General features: G+C 37.7%; 1 protein-coding gene across 1 annotated transcript in view; it reads left to right on the top strand.

Moving 5' to 3' along the window:
* Nucleotides 1-1,443: 1,443 nt before the first annotated feature.
* The window catches only part of DSE (dermatan sulfate epimerase), a gene marked incomplete at both ends in the record, with an annotated part of 35,518 nt that continues 20,199 nt past the window's right edge, over nucleotides 1,444-16,762 (top strand). The window contains one exon of the mRNA XM_084228855.1: nucleotides 1,444-1,859. Within this exon, the coding sequence (XP_084084981.1) occupies nucleotides 1,444-1,859 (416 nt within the window). The remainder of the gene's footprint in view (nucleotides 1,860-16,762) is intronic.

Below are 16,762 nucleotides of genomic sequence, written 5' to 3'. Positions count from 1 at the left end.
TGGATAGTCTAAAGTCCACTGGGATGTGCAAAAAATACTACAATTTATGGTAGCACCCACAAGCGATGCCATATTGTTTCTCTTTTGGAGACATAGCAGGTTGAGAATGTAGATTGAACTCCAATGTGTGTAAAATCTTTAGTTTTCTTTCTTGAGGATGTGATGAAGCAAGTTTTTCCTTGGAAAATAGTTTGTGTTCAGCCTGGGAGGCTGATTTTTCCTCCATCAGCTTCTCCCCTTAATAATTGGAAACTACTGTTCATTATTTACATAAAACTGTCTTTTTCTGGTCTGCTTTCTATAACCTTTCCCCTCTGAAGAATTTTAAGAATTCCTGACTTTCCTCTAGGGGATTTTATGCCTGCTTTATCCCAGATGTGGGACATAGACTAAGCTGAGGTTTTTTGGGTTATTTTTTTTTAATGTTCTTACATTTGAAAGACGTTCTTTTAACCTATGAGCTAATGAGCTAAACTGCCACTGCAAAAAAAAAAAAAAGGACTTCTAAGGAAGTTAAGTGGTTAAGAAAATATGTGAGTTTGGTTTAAATCTCTGACCTACTAAATAACACCAAGATCCCATATGCAAAATGGAAAAGCAGACAGCAGTTTCAGATAAGGGGGAACAGGACACGTGCTATTGAAGGCTTTTGAGTCTGGAATCTGATTTTCTGAATGAAGGGACATCGGTGTCTAGTTCCAGCAGCCATGTGTCTGGTCTCTCACTGCAGACTTGCTGATGTCAGCCCACGCAATGCAGGGATGGCAGAGAGTTCTCCTGCTTTGTCCTCTCTGTGCACACCTTCTGCTGGCAGAAGAGGATGGCTAGTTTTACTCATAATATTTTCTTTTCTGTCATCTTATATGTGAACTTATCCTAATCCCTGGTTCATAATGAAGAAGGTTGGGAACAAGGGAGAAGTTAGAGTAAGGGGAGGAATATAAACAAAACAGGATTTTCTTTTTTCCCCCTAATGCCCATTCAGATTCCCAGATAACATTTCACACTAGCTTTTGGTTATTGTGCTTTTCATGTTAATGTCTAAAATCTACATAAAATCTAAACATTTTTTATGTGATCAAATATGAACAAAATATCAAGGAGAGTTTTTCTTCCCTACTTAAACAAGTAATATATATTTCCCCAAATTCAAAGTTCTGTTTTCCACAATAAATGCTTGCCTGATATATCATGTTTATTAGTTAAATTATTAGATTTTAGGAAGTTTCTTTCTAGTTCAATTTTTGTGGTATTTTTTAAAAATCTAAATTCATTAGCTTTATTCTTCGATATTTAGACATTTTTCTTGATGAGGTTTCTGTCTACCTTATGTTTCCTATTATGCCATGTCCTAGTGGTTAACATCCTTCTTTTCTCCCACCTCTTGTAGGATCTTTCGAAGATGGTTAGGCTGCCTTGGAGATTTGGAGATCTGATGCCACAATGAGGACTCACACACGGGGTGCTCCCAGTGTGTTTTTCATATATTTGTTTTGCTCTGCGTCAGCCTACATCACCGACGAGAACCCAGAAGTCATGATTCCCTTCACCAATGCCAACTACGACAGCCACCCAATGCTGTACTTCTCCCGGGCAGAGGTGGCGGAGCTACAACTCAGGGCAGCCAGCTCACATGAGCACATCGCTGCCCGGATCACTGAGGCTGTGCACACCATGCTGTCCAGCCCCTTGGAGTACCTCCCTCCCTGGGATCCCAAGGACTACAGTGCCCGCTGGAATGAAATTTATGGCAACAACTTGGGTGCCTTGGCAATGTTCTGTGTGCTGTATCCCGAGAACATTGAAGCCCGAGACATGGCCAAAGACTACATGGAGAGGATGGCAGCGCAGCCTAGTTGGTAGATTTTTGTCTTTTTCTTCTTACTGTTAACTCTGCAGTTTAAAGAAATGAATTCACATTCAGATGAAATCCCCAAGGCCAGATTTTCATATATTTATTGTGTGTGTGTATGTGTGTGGAGGGGGGGGCTTGTTGGTTGTGTTGCTGTGGCTGATGAATGAACCATAGTTTCAAAGGGCCTGGTAACTTCCATGTTTAAAGTTAGAAGGAAAATATTTAGATACAGTCTTAACAAGAAAAAATAATTTGCAGAATTGAGTAAATAGTATTATCTTGATTGTTGAAAACCTTTCCCCCTGGTTTTATAAGCATTTGTCCCATCATCTAGCATTAGGTTCTGATTGACCTTCAGTTGGTTAAAACATTTCCTGGCAAGAAATTTCAGTCAATTTAGATTAATTTGTATTTAATGTAAATGTGATAGGGTTAACTGGCAGTTTATAAATAGCAGTCTATGCAATAACCAACAAATTACCCAAACCTATAGGAAAATCAATGTTGCAGTGTGATTGTGTGAGGAGTTCTAATTATGTAATAGTTTACTTTCAGAAGTTTAAGGTTTGAGAACAGCTTCCTATTTCTTTTTGATTAGCTTAAATTTATTTTATTTGTTTATAATGAATATGTCAATATGTCTACCTGCTTCCAGAGAGATATGGGATGAATTTATTAAAATAGGGATTCTATGGGTATTTTTGTTTAAATGTTGTTTTAATACACATTCATGATTCAGTTACTAAAAAAATGCAAACTACATGAAATATTCTTTCAAAATTATGTAAACTGTTACTAATCATAAGGATGATGAGAGCTTATTACAAGATCATAAATGCCTAGGAAAATGCTTAGAAATATTAGTAGATGCATTTAATACCATGATAAATTTACTTCTCACGTGAATTATATATCACATGGCGATGGGGTAAAGAATCATATTTTGCAAGCTTTCAGAATTCTGCCAGTATGGTAGATATAATTCCTCCTAAAAGATGAGTGAAGGGCCTCCCCAGTGGCGCAGCGCTTGAGCGCTGGGTTGCGAAGCTGCCCGCTGCCTCTGCGGCTCAGGTTCGATCCCCGGCTGCTCCCCTGCCACTGGAGGAGGGTCCCACATGTACTTGGGTCCTTCTGCCTGTTCTGCTCCCAGCTCTGGCTCTGGTGAATTCTCTCACCCTCCCGCACTTCTGACTGTGCCCAGTCCATGTATAAACAAAACAAACAAACAAACAAACAAATAAATAAATAAAACATGCCTCTATTAAAAAAAAAAAGACAGGGCCTCCCCGGTGGCGCAGCGGTTGAGCGCTGGGTTGCGAAGCTGCCCGCGGCCTCTGCGGTGCCGGTTCGATCCCTGGCTGCTCCCCGGCCACCGGAGGAGGGTCCCACATGGCGCGCAGACCTCTCCTGCGGCCCGCTGCTCCCCTCAGCAGTGTACTTCGGTCCTTCTGCCTGCTCTGCTCCCCGCTCTGGCTCTGGTGAATTCTCTCACCCTCCCGCGCTTCTGACTGTACCCAGTGCATGTATAAACAAAACAAACAAACAAACAAATAAATAAATAAAAACATGCCTCTATTAAAAAAAAAAATACATTAAAAAAAAAAAAAGACAAGTGAAAATTTGGTAATTGACCTATAAGAATATATTATCATATGGATAGACACTCACTTGCCTTTGTGCAATTAGTTTAAAATGGCAGTGAAATTTAGAAAAAAAAATTTGTCTGTAAGAGTACCTTTTCTTTTAGAGTTCTTTCTGTTTTAGGTAAATAAGTGAGATTTGACAGGTTAAGATACTGATGATTATAGACAGGTAATATACAGTTAAAAGCCATTTGATCTCACAGAGAGTAGTTCACTGTGAATTACCACTTTTATGGAGAATTTTTTTTAGCACAAATACAATAACATTAAGAGAATTGCATAAAATTAATGTAGTTTTATTATGATAAAACATGTTTGAATGAATGCTCTCATTAGAAATTACTGATAAAAGAAGGAAAAATGACTTCAAATAAAAATAATTTTCATAGTTTCTATGAGTTCATATTAATTGGTTATTAGAACTGAATTGAAATCTGGATTATTCTAGTATTTATTTATTCTGGCAGTATTGATAAAAATAGTCCTAACTCTATGCTGTTATATAGTAACTGAAAAGTCAGTCTATGTTATGAGTGCTGAGCAGTTGACTTCTTTTCTCTTGACCTCCTAGAGGTTGAAAGTCAGAAGTTGAGAATTTACTTTTACATCTGGTTATCAGTTCCAGAAATGATACTTGTATAAAAGTTGAGCTACTGGAACATTTTATCTTGGTGTAACTACTGTTACTGGGTTGTGCTTTTTAAATGATTTTATGGGAAATTTAGCTTTTCAGAAGCTGCCACTCCCAACCCCTAGATTCGTAGTTGAACTTAAAACACTTTTTAAAAATGTTAACTCTATTAAATGTTTCATTCTTCAGCTAACTGTTTAAATCCACTAAATATTTTCCCTTCTTACCCGCCTCCACATGCACAAAGATACATTGTGGTTATTGTCATTGTCTTGGCACATAGTTCATGTATGTTTGGTTTCAGAGGAGAAAAAGACTAGCTTTTATTTACAAAAGAGAGCAATTAAGTAATATTTTGGAATTGAAAAAAAAAATCTTCCTACAGTAGCTTTTCAGAATTAATACAGTTGCCATTTTCCTGACAAACATTTCTTGAAAAACAAGGACTAAATGGTATTTGTTCACTTATTCAGTAAAACATTTATTGAGCATCTCTTATGTATCTTATTCTGGGCTGGGAGGTGAGAATTCAAAGATGAAGAAATAACCAAGTAATTTTATAATTTGTACCAGAGTAAATGGTGCAAACATTGACTATTTGAAACTTAAGCTAGGGACATATCCTCTGCTCATAACAGAGTGCAAAGCTCTAAATAAAGGGTTTCATGAATTTTCACTCATGGCTGATACACAGGTTTGTAGCATGTGCTGCATTCTAGTGCAGTAGGAAAGCTCACTGGACTCACTCTGCTTGGACTCCAGTCCCAACTTTCCACTCTTCAGCTGTGTTGCTTCAAACTCATTTAGTTAATTTGAGCCTTAGTATCCTGATGTATATGTGCAGAGGCAAGAACAGTAGTATCTACCTCTAAGGTTGTTAGGATTAAGTGAGATAATCATTACAGAGGACTTAGCACATTTCCTGTCACAGAATAACCCTTCAATAAATAAGAATGACATATTCTTATATGACGTTCTTATATGACATATTCTTAATGACATATTCAATAACTACTACTGTGATTATTCTACTTACTATCTAGACCCCACTCTATAAAGTTTTATACTCTATTAAGTTCTATTCTTTTGAAAAATAAGGACTAAGTGGTGTTTGTTCATTATTCAGCTAACATTTATGAAGCATCTCTTGTGTGTCATACACTGTGCTGGGGAGCGGGAATTCAAAGATAAAGAAATAGTCCAGTGTCTGTCTCTCGTCTCTCTCCTCCACTCTACTGCCAGCCTCCACCCCACCCCCCCTTATATATAGTCTGTAAGGAAATAGTATTTGGGATTTATTTGTAGATTTTGCTCATTTGTTTAAATTGCTTTCAAAACTAGAACATCTGTTTAACTCATAAAATTTTTCTTTTGGCTTTGTTCCATCAAAACTTTTAGTATTCCTCCCCTGGGCCCTTTTTTGTGCTTACAAGGATCTGACAGTAACACCAGTGAAAAAGACTTGAGGAAGAGTAACAACGATATGTCTTTTGTCTGTTTATTAAAAAACATCTGATATATGCATACATACAAATTTATCACCGTGCTTCATTTCATTTGAGTAGTTTGTAAATAGCAACCTGTAGATGTTTTATTTAAGAGTCTTGCAGCTTTCTAAAAGAAAAGTTAAATGGAAAATACTAACTCTGCTGATCTTAGCATGTGTCATCTGATATAATGTACCACAGAGTAGAAAGGAAACCTGATGGATTGATAATGTTGGTGTTAACTGAAAAATAGTAACACACAAAGCTTCTTTCTTCTATTAACTTTATTATTGTATGTGTCTCCCAGTACTCGGGCAATTTGGCACCACAGAAAGATGAGTTTTATCTATGTGTCATATCTGCCTTTGCAGAGATGCCCACATCCTCTCTCAGAAGCTCCCTCTTCTTTGTTCTTCTGCCTTCTGCTGATGCTCATTCTTCAGAACAGTGAAACTAACAGTATTTTAACCTTGTTCTTAACTTAGTTCAAAGATTAAAATTTATAAGGTATTATTTAATTTTTTTATTGAAGTAAGATTGGTTTACTGTGCTCTGTTTCAAAGACATGATCTCACACGTCCTCAGATAAAAGATATTATTTTAACTGATATCATATAAAATGGCAAAATTTTTCCATCATTGACCAATAACATCTTTGACTTTTTGTTTAAGCCATTTTTTCCTCTATACATCTCATCTTCCAAATGAGGGCTTGATTTTGGTACAAGTTAGCTTTGTGTTATATAAAAGCTTGATTAGTATTTAATATGCAATCACTTTAAGAATGCTTAGTGAACTGAGATCTTAAATGTAGGACTGGTGACAATAGAAAATGCATTTATTTGCTCCTAAAGTGAATTCATTTCTTGTATAATATCACCTAGTTTCCATAGAAGTCCTGTGTATGCCAGTTGGCACATGGTGGTATTCCATACATAAATAGTTCCTTTTTGCATTCAACTCTTAAATAGTTTCAAAAAACCACAGTTGTAATACAAATAGATAAAAATCCTCTATCAGTATTTTCCCCCTTCAAAACCTTAAACTTTGAAGTAGGAAAATATCAAAAACAGCCAAGATATCATTATTTAGAGAATTCTTGAAAAGGCATTTTTTTTTATTTTATAGAGGCATGTTTATTTATTTATTTATTTGTTTGTTTTGTTTATACATGCACTGGGTACAGTCAGAAGCGCCGGAGGGTGAGAGAATTCACCAGAGCCAGAGCTGGGAGCAGAGCAGGCAGAAGGACCGAAGCACACTGCTGAGGGGAGCAGCGGGCCGCAGGAGAGGTCTGCGCGCCATGTGGGACCCTCCTCCGGTGGCTGGGGAGCAGCCGGGGATCAAACCGGCACCGCAGAGGCTGCGGGCAGCTTCGCAACCCAGCACTCAACCGCTGCGCCACCGGGGAGGCCCGAAAAGGCAATTTTTAAGATGCATTTTTAGAATCAGCACATATTACTCTACTTCCTTAATATATTCATAATTTGTATTTTTTATTTACTTATTTCTATTGTGTCTTTCTTCAAAAGATTAAGGAAATATAAAATACAAGATTCAAATAAAAAGTAGCTGGAAAATAAAAGGGGAGTGAAATTAAGGGACATCAACCAGAATAGGAACAAGACAATTGTTGAAATGACTCTTCTATACCTTGAGTGGGGCATAAATAGGCCCTGAGTTTTTAGTGGCAAAGAAAGTGGGTTCATTCCATTTTGGAATATACATTGCCCATGGAACAAAAAACAGATGAGTTATTCTGTAGAACTATTACTTTTGACTCAAGGATCAGGAAGAAATTTCTTCTGAGGCTTTCATAAAGAACAGTCTTGTGAACATTTTTACAGTATGTGCTTTATATCCTAGAGTTGACTGAAGACAGGTCCATGTCTGGTTTGTTCATGAGTATCCCCCAGTACTTAGCATAGCAGCAAGCACACTCCGTTTCAAATGAATGAATGGATATTATAGCATCCCTGGGTACAGGGTGTCCGAGTGAACCTCACTGATACTGAAATGGAGGTGGAGGGAATGCATATGTGGGCTAGCCCCAGGCCATTTAATCCTTCAGTAAAATTTTGTGTAGGTAGAAGAAGGAATTGACTTTTTCTATCAGGTAGTCTCCCTATACATTGTGTATCTCAGCCATGCTTCAGATGGATTAGTTTTGGTGAGCTTGATATTACACTGCTCTGTAAGTTCTTATGATGATCTTTTGGATCTAGACACAAAAACCAAATAAAAAACTCATTCAAATGATTATTGGAAAATGTTACAGATTCTGTGTCACTTCACAAACGTTCAGTCAAATTGACTTATTTACCTACTAATATAAAGAGGTGTCTGAAAAGTTCAACTTTCTTTGTTTCCCTCACCAGTTCTGATTTCCTGTAGCTTGCTGGCTCCCATGCAAAAAGGAAGTAATTTAACATAGATTTGATATAGATTTGTAGCAAAAGGGTTTATTGTTTAAATGCTACTTGATGGCATTTAAATGCTACTGTGTGCATTTTTCAAGCAACGGGCTTTGTGGGGGCTTTGGTCTAAGCGTTGTAAACCCTAGAGAACTAAACTAACATAGTGGTCTTTGAAGGCAGAACTGACTTGCATCTTGACTCGGTCATTTTATGAGTCAAGTTCTTTAGTCTCTGTACACATCAGTTTCTCCAAGAATCAGGGACGATTCTTCCCACGAAAGGTGGTTCCAAGAGTTAAATGAGATAATGCAGATAAAACACTTAGCATTATGTACCTGACACACAGTTGTACTAAAGTTTATTATCATTAATATAGCACAGAAATAAGTATGAATATGAACTAGCTTTATTTTCTAGTTTCTTAATACACAGTACTCCATTTTACGTACTCTGACACCCTGGAGCTGTGTTTTTGAGAAGTGTTTGTTGTGAATCATTCTTTCCCCCTTTATAGTATTTTTGCTTACACATCATCAGAAAATAAATCACAGAGGAAAGAAATTACTTCACTGTTGCATGGGAGCCAGTCAGCTACAGGAAATCAGAACTAGTGAGGGAAACAAAGAAAGTTGAACTTTCGGACAGAGAAGTAATTGTATTTTTATTCGCAACAGGCTGCATATTAAATCCTTGCCTGTGGATTATAAACTTCTGGAGAGTAACATCAGAGGGTGTATTTGCAAAATAAAACAATGAAGTAAAATAAAGGGGGGGGGGAGAAAAGAAAAACAAAGAAAAGCCTCTGGCATACTGAAATGAAACAATTGATCTTGTTCCTGTACATTCCTTTCTTTCTCAGCATGGCCTGCTGGACTCCAAATGCACTTTCCCGACAGCTGTTTGTTGGCTTTTTATTTTCCAAATTTCACTTTCAGGCTGACAATCTAAAGGGGGAGGTATTGGGTTCCAGCATGTGAAGTCATTGCATTATGCGTAAAAAAAATGATCCGGTACTTCTAAACTGTATACAATACTCTAAACCAATGTTGCCTCGATTAAAAAAAAAAAAAAAGGGAAGATCAAATTTTCCTCCCATGAATTACAGTGGCAACAACTGGGAGTCTCAGCCCAGAATGCACCTGGAATCCATCCAATTCAAGAAAACAAATCTAGGGGACTTGCGAAAAACTAATGTGGGATGTTCAGAAAGTCCCGCCTCCCACTCCTCTTGCTTATTCTCGTCATGGTTTTCCTTCCTTTTACTCTTTTTTTTTTTTTTAAAGGTAGGATCTTCTTTTTTTTTTTTTTAAGATTTATTTATTTATTTATACAAGCACTGGGTACAGTCAGAAGCATGGGAGGGTGAGAGGATTCACCAGAGCAAGAGTGGGGAGCAGAGCAGGCAGAAGGACCGAAGTACACTGCTGAGGGGAGCAGCGGGCGGCAGGAGAGGTCTGTGCGCCATGTGGGACCCTCCTCCGGTGGTCGGGGAGCAGCCGGGGATCGAACCGGCGCTGCAGGGGCTGCGGGCAGCTTCGCAACCCAGCGCTCAACCACTGCGCCACTGGGGAGGCCCTCCTTCCTTTTACTCTTCTGCTTCCCTCACTTTCTCCCCCTCTTTTTCTCTGCTTCTTTCATTGGGTGAGCTAAAGAGAGTTAATTACCTTTTACCCGGCTTTTTAGATTATTGGAAATAGAAAGACTGATGACTATAAGGCTTTTTGCAATGATCAAATTAATTAAAATATATAGAAATGCATGTATTAGGGTATTGGGAATTCCCTTCTTGAACACCATTTAATAAAGCAGGTTGCTGCCAACATCACTCCAAATGAAGACACTGGACAAGGATGGAGGTCAGGTGACCTGTGGCAGGAGAAAGCATGGGAAGACCTGCTGAGGGAGGGGTGGAGTCAGATGTGCAAGTTAGCTGAGCTTGTCATTTAGATGGTTCAATAGAGAACTAGCAAGCTGCTCTCCATCTATTTCAAATGCAAGTGTCGATAAAGTGTAGATTTATTTTAGCAGCACATTTAGGATATTTTACAACAGCTCTAATCATACACAATTGGGAAGAAATCTAAAGTCAAAATTTTTGGTGGGATTTGTTGTTTCATTCTAAAATTCAGCATTAGTTAAGACCCTCAGTCTGTGCTATGCCACTCACTTTCTCCTGCCTCCTACCCTTTTATTGTCATTTGTTGCTTTTTTAAACTCAGCATGGACTTTCAGACTATATAGAAGGAGATATATGTAAGAGCAGAGTAATCCTTGTCCCTTTTTTTTTTTTATCTAAATCAGTGCCCTCAGCCCACGTACACAAACAAAGGCAGCATGAACGAATTAAGTTCTATAAGGTCTTTACAATCCAGTCATGAACTTGAATTAAAAACTTGCCAAGCATGGTGTTTGGAATTTTTGCATTCCTTGTCCCATATCTTGAGGGAAAATGTTAGTTGGTAAATGCTGCATGTATATCTATATTCTGTTTCAGTGAACTTCATTAATAATTTCTTAAAAAGTTTGCTTTATCTCTTAGGTCAAATAGTTATTCAATTCTAATATCACTTAAGATATAGGGTCTTCCTGGCATTCAGGTATTACTAATACTATAGAGCTATTTTAAATTACTGAAGAGTAATTATAGAATGAGAATGCCCAGAAGTTTCTTATAAAACTGGGCAGTTCATTTTGCCTTACTTACTGCCAGAATGACTTTTTACTTCTCATCTCCTTTGGCTATATCCATAAAGTAAACACATCTTAGCTATACTGAACACAGTCTCCATTCCTTCTTTTCTTTTCCTCTCTAGTGTCAGTATGCTGAATTAGAACAGCAGGAGGAGACATTATTAGTCAGGGACCAGATCCTTGCTTATCGTTACAAGCCTGTTGTTTAGAAAGCTCTGTGTGTGGGATGACTTGGAAGGGAGGAATAGCAGGAAATGAACTAGGTAGAAGTTTATTATATTAGTCCAGGAAGGACATGAAGACCACTATTAATGCAGTAAGTGTAGGGAGAAGAAAGAATGAATTTAAGAGACATTTAGAATAGAGGATCTACACTAAGTTGAGGAGATATGGGGCATTTTCTCAAAGTGTGATTTTTGAGATTTTTTTTTACTGAGGTAGTGTTGGTTTATAATAATGTATATGATTTAGTGGTCTAGGTTCACACCTGTTCAAATATAGATTACCATACCACAACTACCACTAAGGAACCCCAATATTCCTCTATTGGGTTCGCTCCACCTTTTACTGCCCACCATCTGCCTTTTCCCTCTGCAAGTCTCTGTATTCTATAGTCACATTTCTAGGATGTATATTGGTTTAGTTTGCACTCTTCCTTTGGTTTTTTATATTACACATATGAGTGCCCCATCTGGTATGTGTCTTTCTCCTCCTGACTTATTTCACTTAGCATAATCCCTCCTGTTCCATTCATGTTGGTGGAAATGGAAAGATTTCATCCTTTTTTAAATAGATAAGTAGCATCCATTGTGTAGGTATGCCACAGCTTTTTTATTCACTCATCCATCATCCTATTAGCCACTTTGTTTCCCTAACTTGGCTGCAGTGAACACAGGAGTGCATATATCCTTTCAAATGTATGATTCTTTCTTCAGAATCATATAGCTGTTCCTAAGAAGACAGATTCCTGAGCCTACTCAGACTCAGTGAATTACCGTATCTTGGAAGAGGTCTCCTATGTGATTCTGAGAAACACTAAACTTTAGATAGCAAAGGAAAGGGAGGCATAAAGAATGGTACTTGGTTGTTGTCTTGGACCAATTATGCAATGCCAGCCACAAAACCACTAATAAACTCCTGTGAAAGAATGAATGAGTGAATGAATAAATAATCCTATTGTGATTGTAAATCTAAGCTAATCAAGAGCAGAAATCCTGATGTGTATACAACTTTAAATTTGATTTCTGCTTTGTGCACTGTGGATATCTTTATTTGGCTGGCCTCTCACCCAAAGGCCTGCCTAATACCAGCCTGTAATCTCTGAGGTATTGTACCTTCGGCTTACTTGGAGGCTGCAGGAAGTATTCAGTATTTGATATCTCGGTGCATAGTTTACAGGACAATCTCAGATTACCTGGTCTTTGAAGTCTTCTTCATCTAGTATTCTTTCTTTCCCAATCTCTTGAATTTTAGCACCCATTATCTTAACATGCATGTAATATTCATGGGCGCTCCCTATCAAGTAACCTCAATATAATTTTGTTTTCATTCACTTTAAAGCCTCCTATTTCAGTCTGTGAAATGAATGTTAGTGATTGTAGGTAGTGGGAGGTGATATTTTATTGGAATTAAGAGCAAGGCTGTGCAACTGGACTGCCTGTGCTCTGATCCTGTTTGTGAGCTGTGTGAACTAGAGTCTGTTACTTAGTTCTTCATGGCTCAGTTTCCTCATCATTAAATTGGTGATGAGTCTAGTACATACCTCATAGTGTTTGAAGGACTAAATGAGTTAATGAAACAGCAATCTTCATAAGTTAAGTGCTAGCCATTATTATAACTACTACTTTTCTCATATTTTGTGTTCTCAGTAATTGGTGGCAGCAAAGGGAATTCTCATTTATAAATAAATGCACGCATATACTCACATAAGTTTATCATATAATTTTTCTGGGCATTTTGGGGATATGAAAATTTGAGGGCAAGTTTTATTTTTTACCTCAAGTTGTTGTTCTATGGAAGATATAAACTAACTAATACACAATATTAATGAAGATGATGCTGTTTTTGGGGAAAGTGCACTGTGTATTGGGAAGACAGAGCTATTTTGCCTGATTTGGGTGTGCCAGGATAGCTTTCCTATCCCATTAGGTCTGAAGGACAAAGAGGAATTAGCCAAATAAAGGGGGAAGAGAGTGTGTGTTTTAATTGGTTCAAGCAGGAGTAACTGACGTTTAAAGTATGTGATGTCAGAAAGCAGAGTGCTTTTGAGGAACTGAAAATTTAATGCGTGGGAGAGATTATCAAGCCGTGAGATTTTCAGTGAAGAGCCAGACACTATCAGGCCTTTTTCATCATGAGAAGAAGGTTGGACTTTTCTTTCAAACATTGTGAGGCCATTGTAGGTTTTAAAAGGACAGTGACATCACCAGATTTGTGTATGTGTTTAGCCATCTCATTGTAAAATAAAATACTGCATGATAGAACAAATGTGTATCTTAGTTAAGAATGTTAAAGTAAACACCCTGTTAACCACAGCACAGATGGAGAAATGAAACTTTACCATCACCCTTGGAAATGCCTTTGTGAGCTGCTTCCCAGTCATGGTTTCTTCTGTCCCCACAGAGGCTACCCGGACTTCTGCAGCCCTGCGTTTCTTTGTAGTTCATCCAAATGTATAGCATTAGGCACAAGTTTATTTAGTCTTCCTAATTTTTTAAATGTCTATTAAGTCTTTTTTATTTACAATCTTCTCCCCTCTATCCTTTTGTTTTCCTTAAAATCTGTGGAGGAACCTGAACCCTTTGACCTGTGCAGCTTCCGGCAATCAGTCTGGATGTTGCTCAGGGTGCATCTCAGTGAGGCCCCACCCTTGTCATTTCCTGTAGGCTGACAGCTGGGTGCGGAGGCAGTTCTGCTTTGATCATTCCATGTGAGCATAGGTGGAGGCAGTTGTCTCCTCAGTTGTAAATTGGCTGTTTTTCTCCATGTGACGTAGTTGTATCTTAGGAAGAATCTCTAATGTGGAGAGTAGACAGTAGAGGTCAAACCAGGAAGACTAGTTATGCTTTTGTGTTTGTCCAGAAGAAAACCTGGAACAGGGTCTCTGAGAATGGGAAAAACAAAGATGGGTTTTGCAAAGATTTAAGAATTAGCATCTGTAAGACTTCACAATTGTATTTGTGGACAAACAGGACAAAGAATTTTCTTAATAAGATGCTGAGAGAATGGTAGGACTTTTCAGTGAGTTACAATATTTGGAACTATTGGAGATGGGAATAAAAGGTTTGGTTTTGGATATGAGTTTGAAGTGCTTGTGGGCTCAAGAGGAGGTGTCAAGTTCACATCTGTCAAGGTTTATTTTTAGCTACTTCCTATTGCCTGCCAGTGTTTGACATTAAAAAAAAAGTCATCAGGAAAAAAAAAAAGATTTTATCCTATATAAAATATGTTTTCAAATGCAACATAGTTTCTGTTCATAATAGAAAAATACAGAAGGAAGGTTCAAAAAAGGTCAGATTTTATGACAGTTGGCCTATTGCAATAAATGAGTAACAACTAGAAGAATAAAAGAAAAGGAAAGGTGCTAATAGAGCATTAAAACCACATAAATGTCCACAGATCACCTTCAGGAGTGAAACCAAAATAAGACATTACACTGGTGGTGCTCCAGGAAGAAGTCATCAGCTTGAGTGAATAGTGATTTTTCTTCTGAAGTTAAGAAAAGAAATAGAGAAAAGATTCTTGATGAAATGTGGGTAGTGATTTGGGCTTGTAATGATGTAGTGAGCTACTTTAGTTCATTTCCACAATTCTTGTAAATGAATTCACTGTTGCAAAAAAAAAACCTGGGGAAAATGAAGAGATAAGAATATATTTACACATATTGCAAAAACTTTTCATTAGCTACAATACCCCAAACTTCTAGCCATAATTTTGCAAAACCACATGGAGTTTACTATTTCACCCATATCCACACACTGAAGCAGACCCTATGTGTGATCTCTGCCTGCAGGAAACATCTGACAGCCTGCTTGCTTGGTGTCATGTCAACCGTCTAAGACACTGGTTTTCAAAACCTTTCTGACTGACTTATATAAGTAACATAGTTAACATCACAGCCCAATATTCATATTTATTCATGTAGATATATAAACATTGCACAGTCTATCCCTCATTTAATTTCTGCTATGAGAATTTTGAAATGCTGGTGTTTATTCTGCATGTGTTTATTCTGCTCTCATGCTTAGATGGTAGCTAGGTTAGGTATGAAATTATAGCCTGGAAATCATTTCTCTGAGTTTTGGAGGCTTTGTTCCATTGTATTCTAGCTTCTGGTATGCTATTGAGATGTCTGAACTCTCTAATTCTTGATAGTTTGGATGAAATCTGATTTTTCTCTCTGAAACTTTCGGGGTCTTTTCACTGACACCAGTGTTATAAAACTGAGGGATCGTGTGTCTTGATTTGTGATGGGTCTGTTTTTATCCATGTCCTATGTATTTGATGGACTATTTCACTCTGGAAGCTTATGCTCTGTTGTTCTAGCAAATTTTTGGATATATTTGTTTATTTAATACCCTTTGTTTTTGTTTTCTTTAGTGGTTTTTCTCTTATTCAGAGGTTCATTATTTTAGGTCAATTATATAATTCTTTTTTTTTTTTTTTTTTATAGAGGCATGCTTTATTTATTTGTTTGCTGGTTTTGTTTGTTTGTTTTTTGTTTATACATGCACTGGGTACAGTCAGAAGTGCGGGAGGGTGAGAGAATTCACCAGAGCCAGAGCGGGGAGCAGAGCAGGCAGAAGGACCGAAGTACACTGCTGAGGGGAGCAGCGGGCGGCAGGAGAGGTCTGCGCGCCATGTGGGACCCTCCTCCGGTGGCCGGGGAGCAGCCGGGGATCGAACTGGTGCCGCAGAGGCCGCGCGGTTTCGCAACCCAGCGCTCAACCGCTGCGCCACCGGGGAGGCCCTCAATTATATAATTCTTTCCTGTTTCTCCTGTTTTCTTTTTTTGTTGTTTCTTCTCTTTTCTTCTTTGAGATTTATTTTTTATTAAAAATTATTGTGAATTTTCCATTTGTTTACAAAACTGTATAATTTTGGAAGAACAGACAGCTTCACACCTTACAAATAAACATGCTTCATTTACCTATCAACAAATCTTCAGTGTTACTATACTATTACACTTTCCCTCCTTCTGATAGCTACTATACCTTTCACAATCTGAGTTATTTTATTATGTTTTGACAGTTTTCTGTGGTTATTTATAGTCCACAAATGAGTGAACCATCCAGTAATTATCTTTCACCTTCTGACTTTTTTCACTTAGAATATCCCCTCAGGTCTATCCACATTCTCATAAAAGGCATAACTTCATCTTTTTAAATCCTACTTCTATCAGTGGGCATTTCGGTTGACTCTGTGTTATGGCTGTTCTAAATAATGCTGTTCAGTACATATGGATACATATGTCTTTTCATATTCTTTGGATAAATACCTGAAACTGGTATAGCTGCATCATGTGATATTTCCAGTTTCAGTTTTTTTTTTCAGGAAATGCTATATCACTTTCCATAGAGAAGATCTCAATTTATATTCCCACCAACAGTGAATGTTGTGTTCCTTTTTGTTCATGCTTTTGCCACACTTCCTATTTCTAGTCTTTTTGGCATAGATCATTATCACGGGTGAGGTTTTGATTTGCATTTCCCTTCTAGTAAGTGATATTCTGCACTTTTTTCATGGGCCCGTGTGTCATGTTTATGTCTTTGGAGTAGTGTTCATTTAGGTCTCTTGCCCATTTTTGGGTTATTTGATTTTTTGTTGTTGAGTTGTACGAGTCCTTGATGTATTTTGAAAGAATACCCTTTGTCAGATGCAATATGCGCCAATGTTTTCTCCCAGTATGTAGGTTGCATTTTTGTTTTTGTGGTAGTTTCTTTCACTGTACAAAGCATTTAATTTGACGTAAACCCATTTATTTTTGCTTTTGTTTCCACTGCTGCTGGAGTTGAGCCCTCAAATACTATCTAAAATTA

This window comes from Talpa europaea (genome assembly GCF_964194135.1).
Source record: "Talpa europaea genome assembly, chromosome: 2".
NCBI classification, from domain to species: domain Eukaryota; kingdom Metazoa; phylum Chordata; class Mammalia; order Eulipotyphla; family Talpidae; genus Talpa; species Talpa europaea.
Note: the sequence above shows the minus strand (reverse complement) of the source record. Positions and strands in the feature narration are given on the sequence as shown.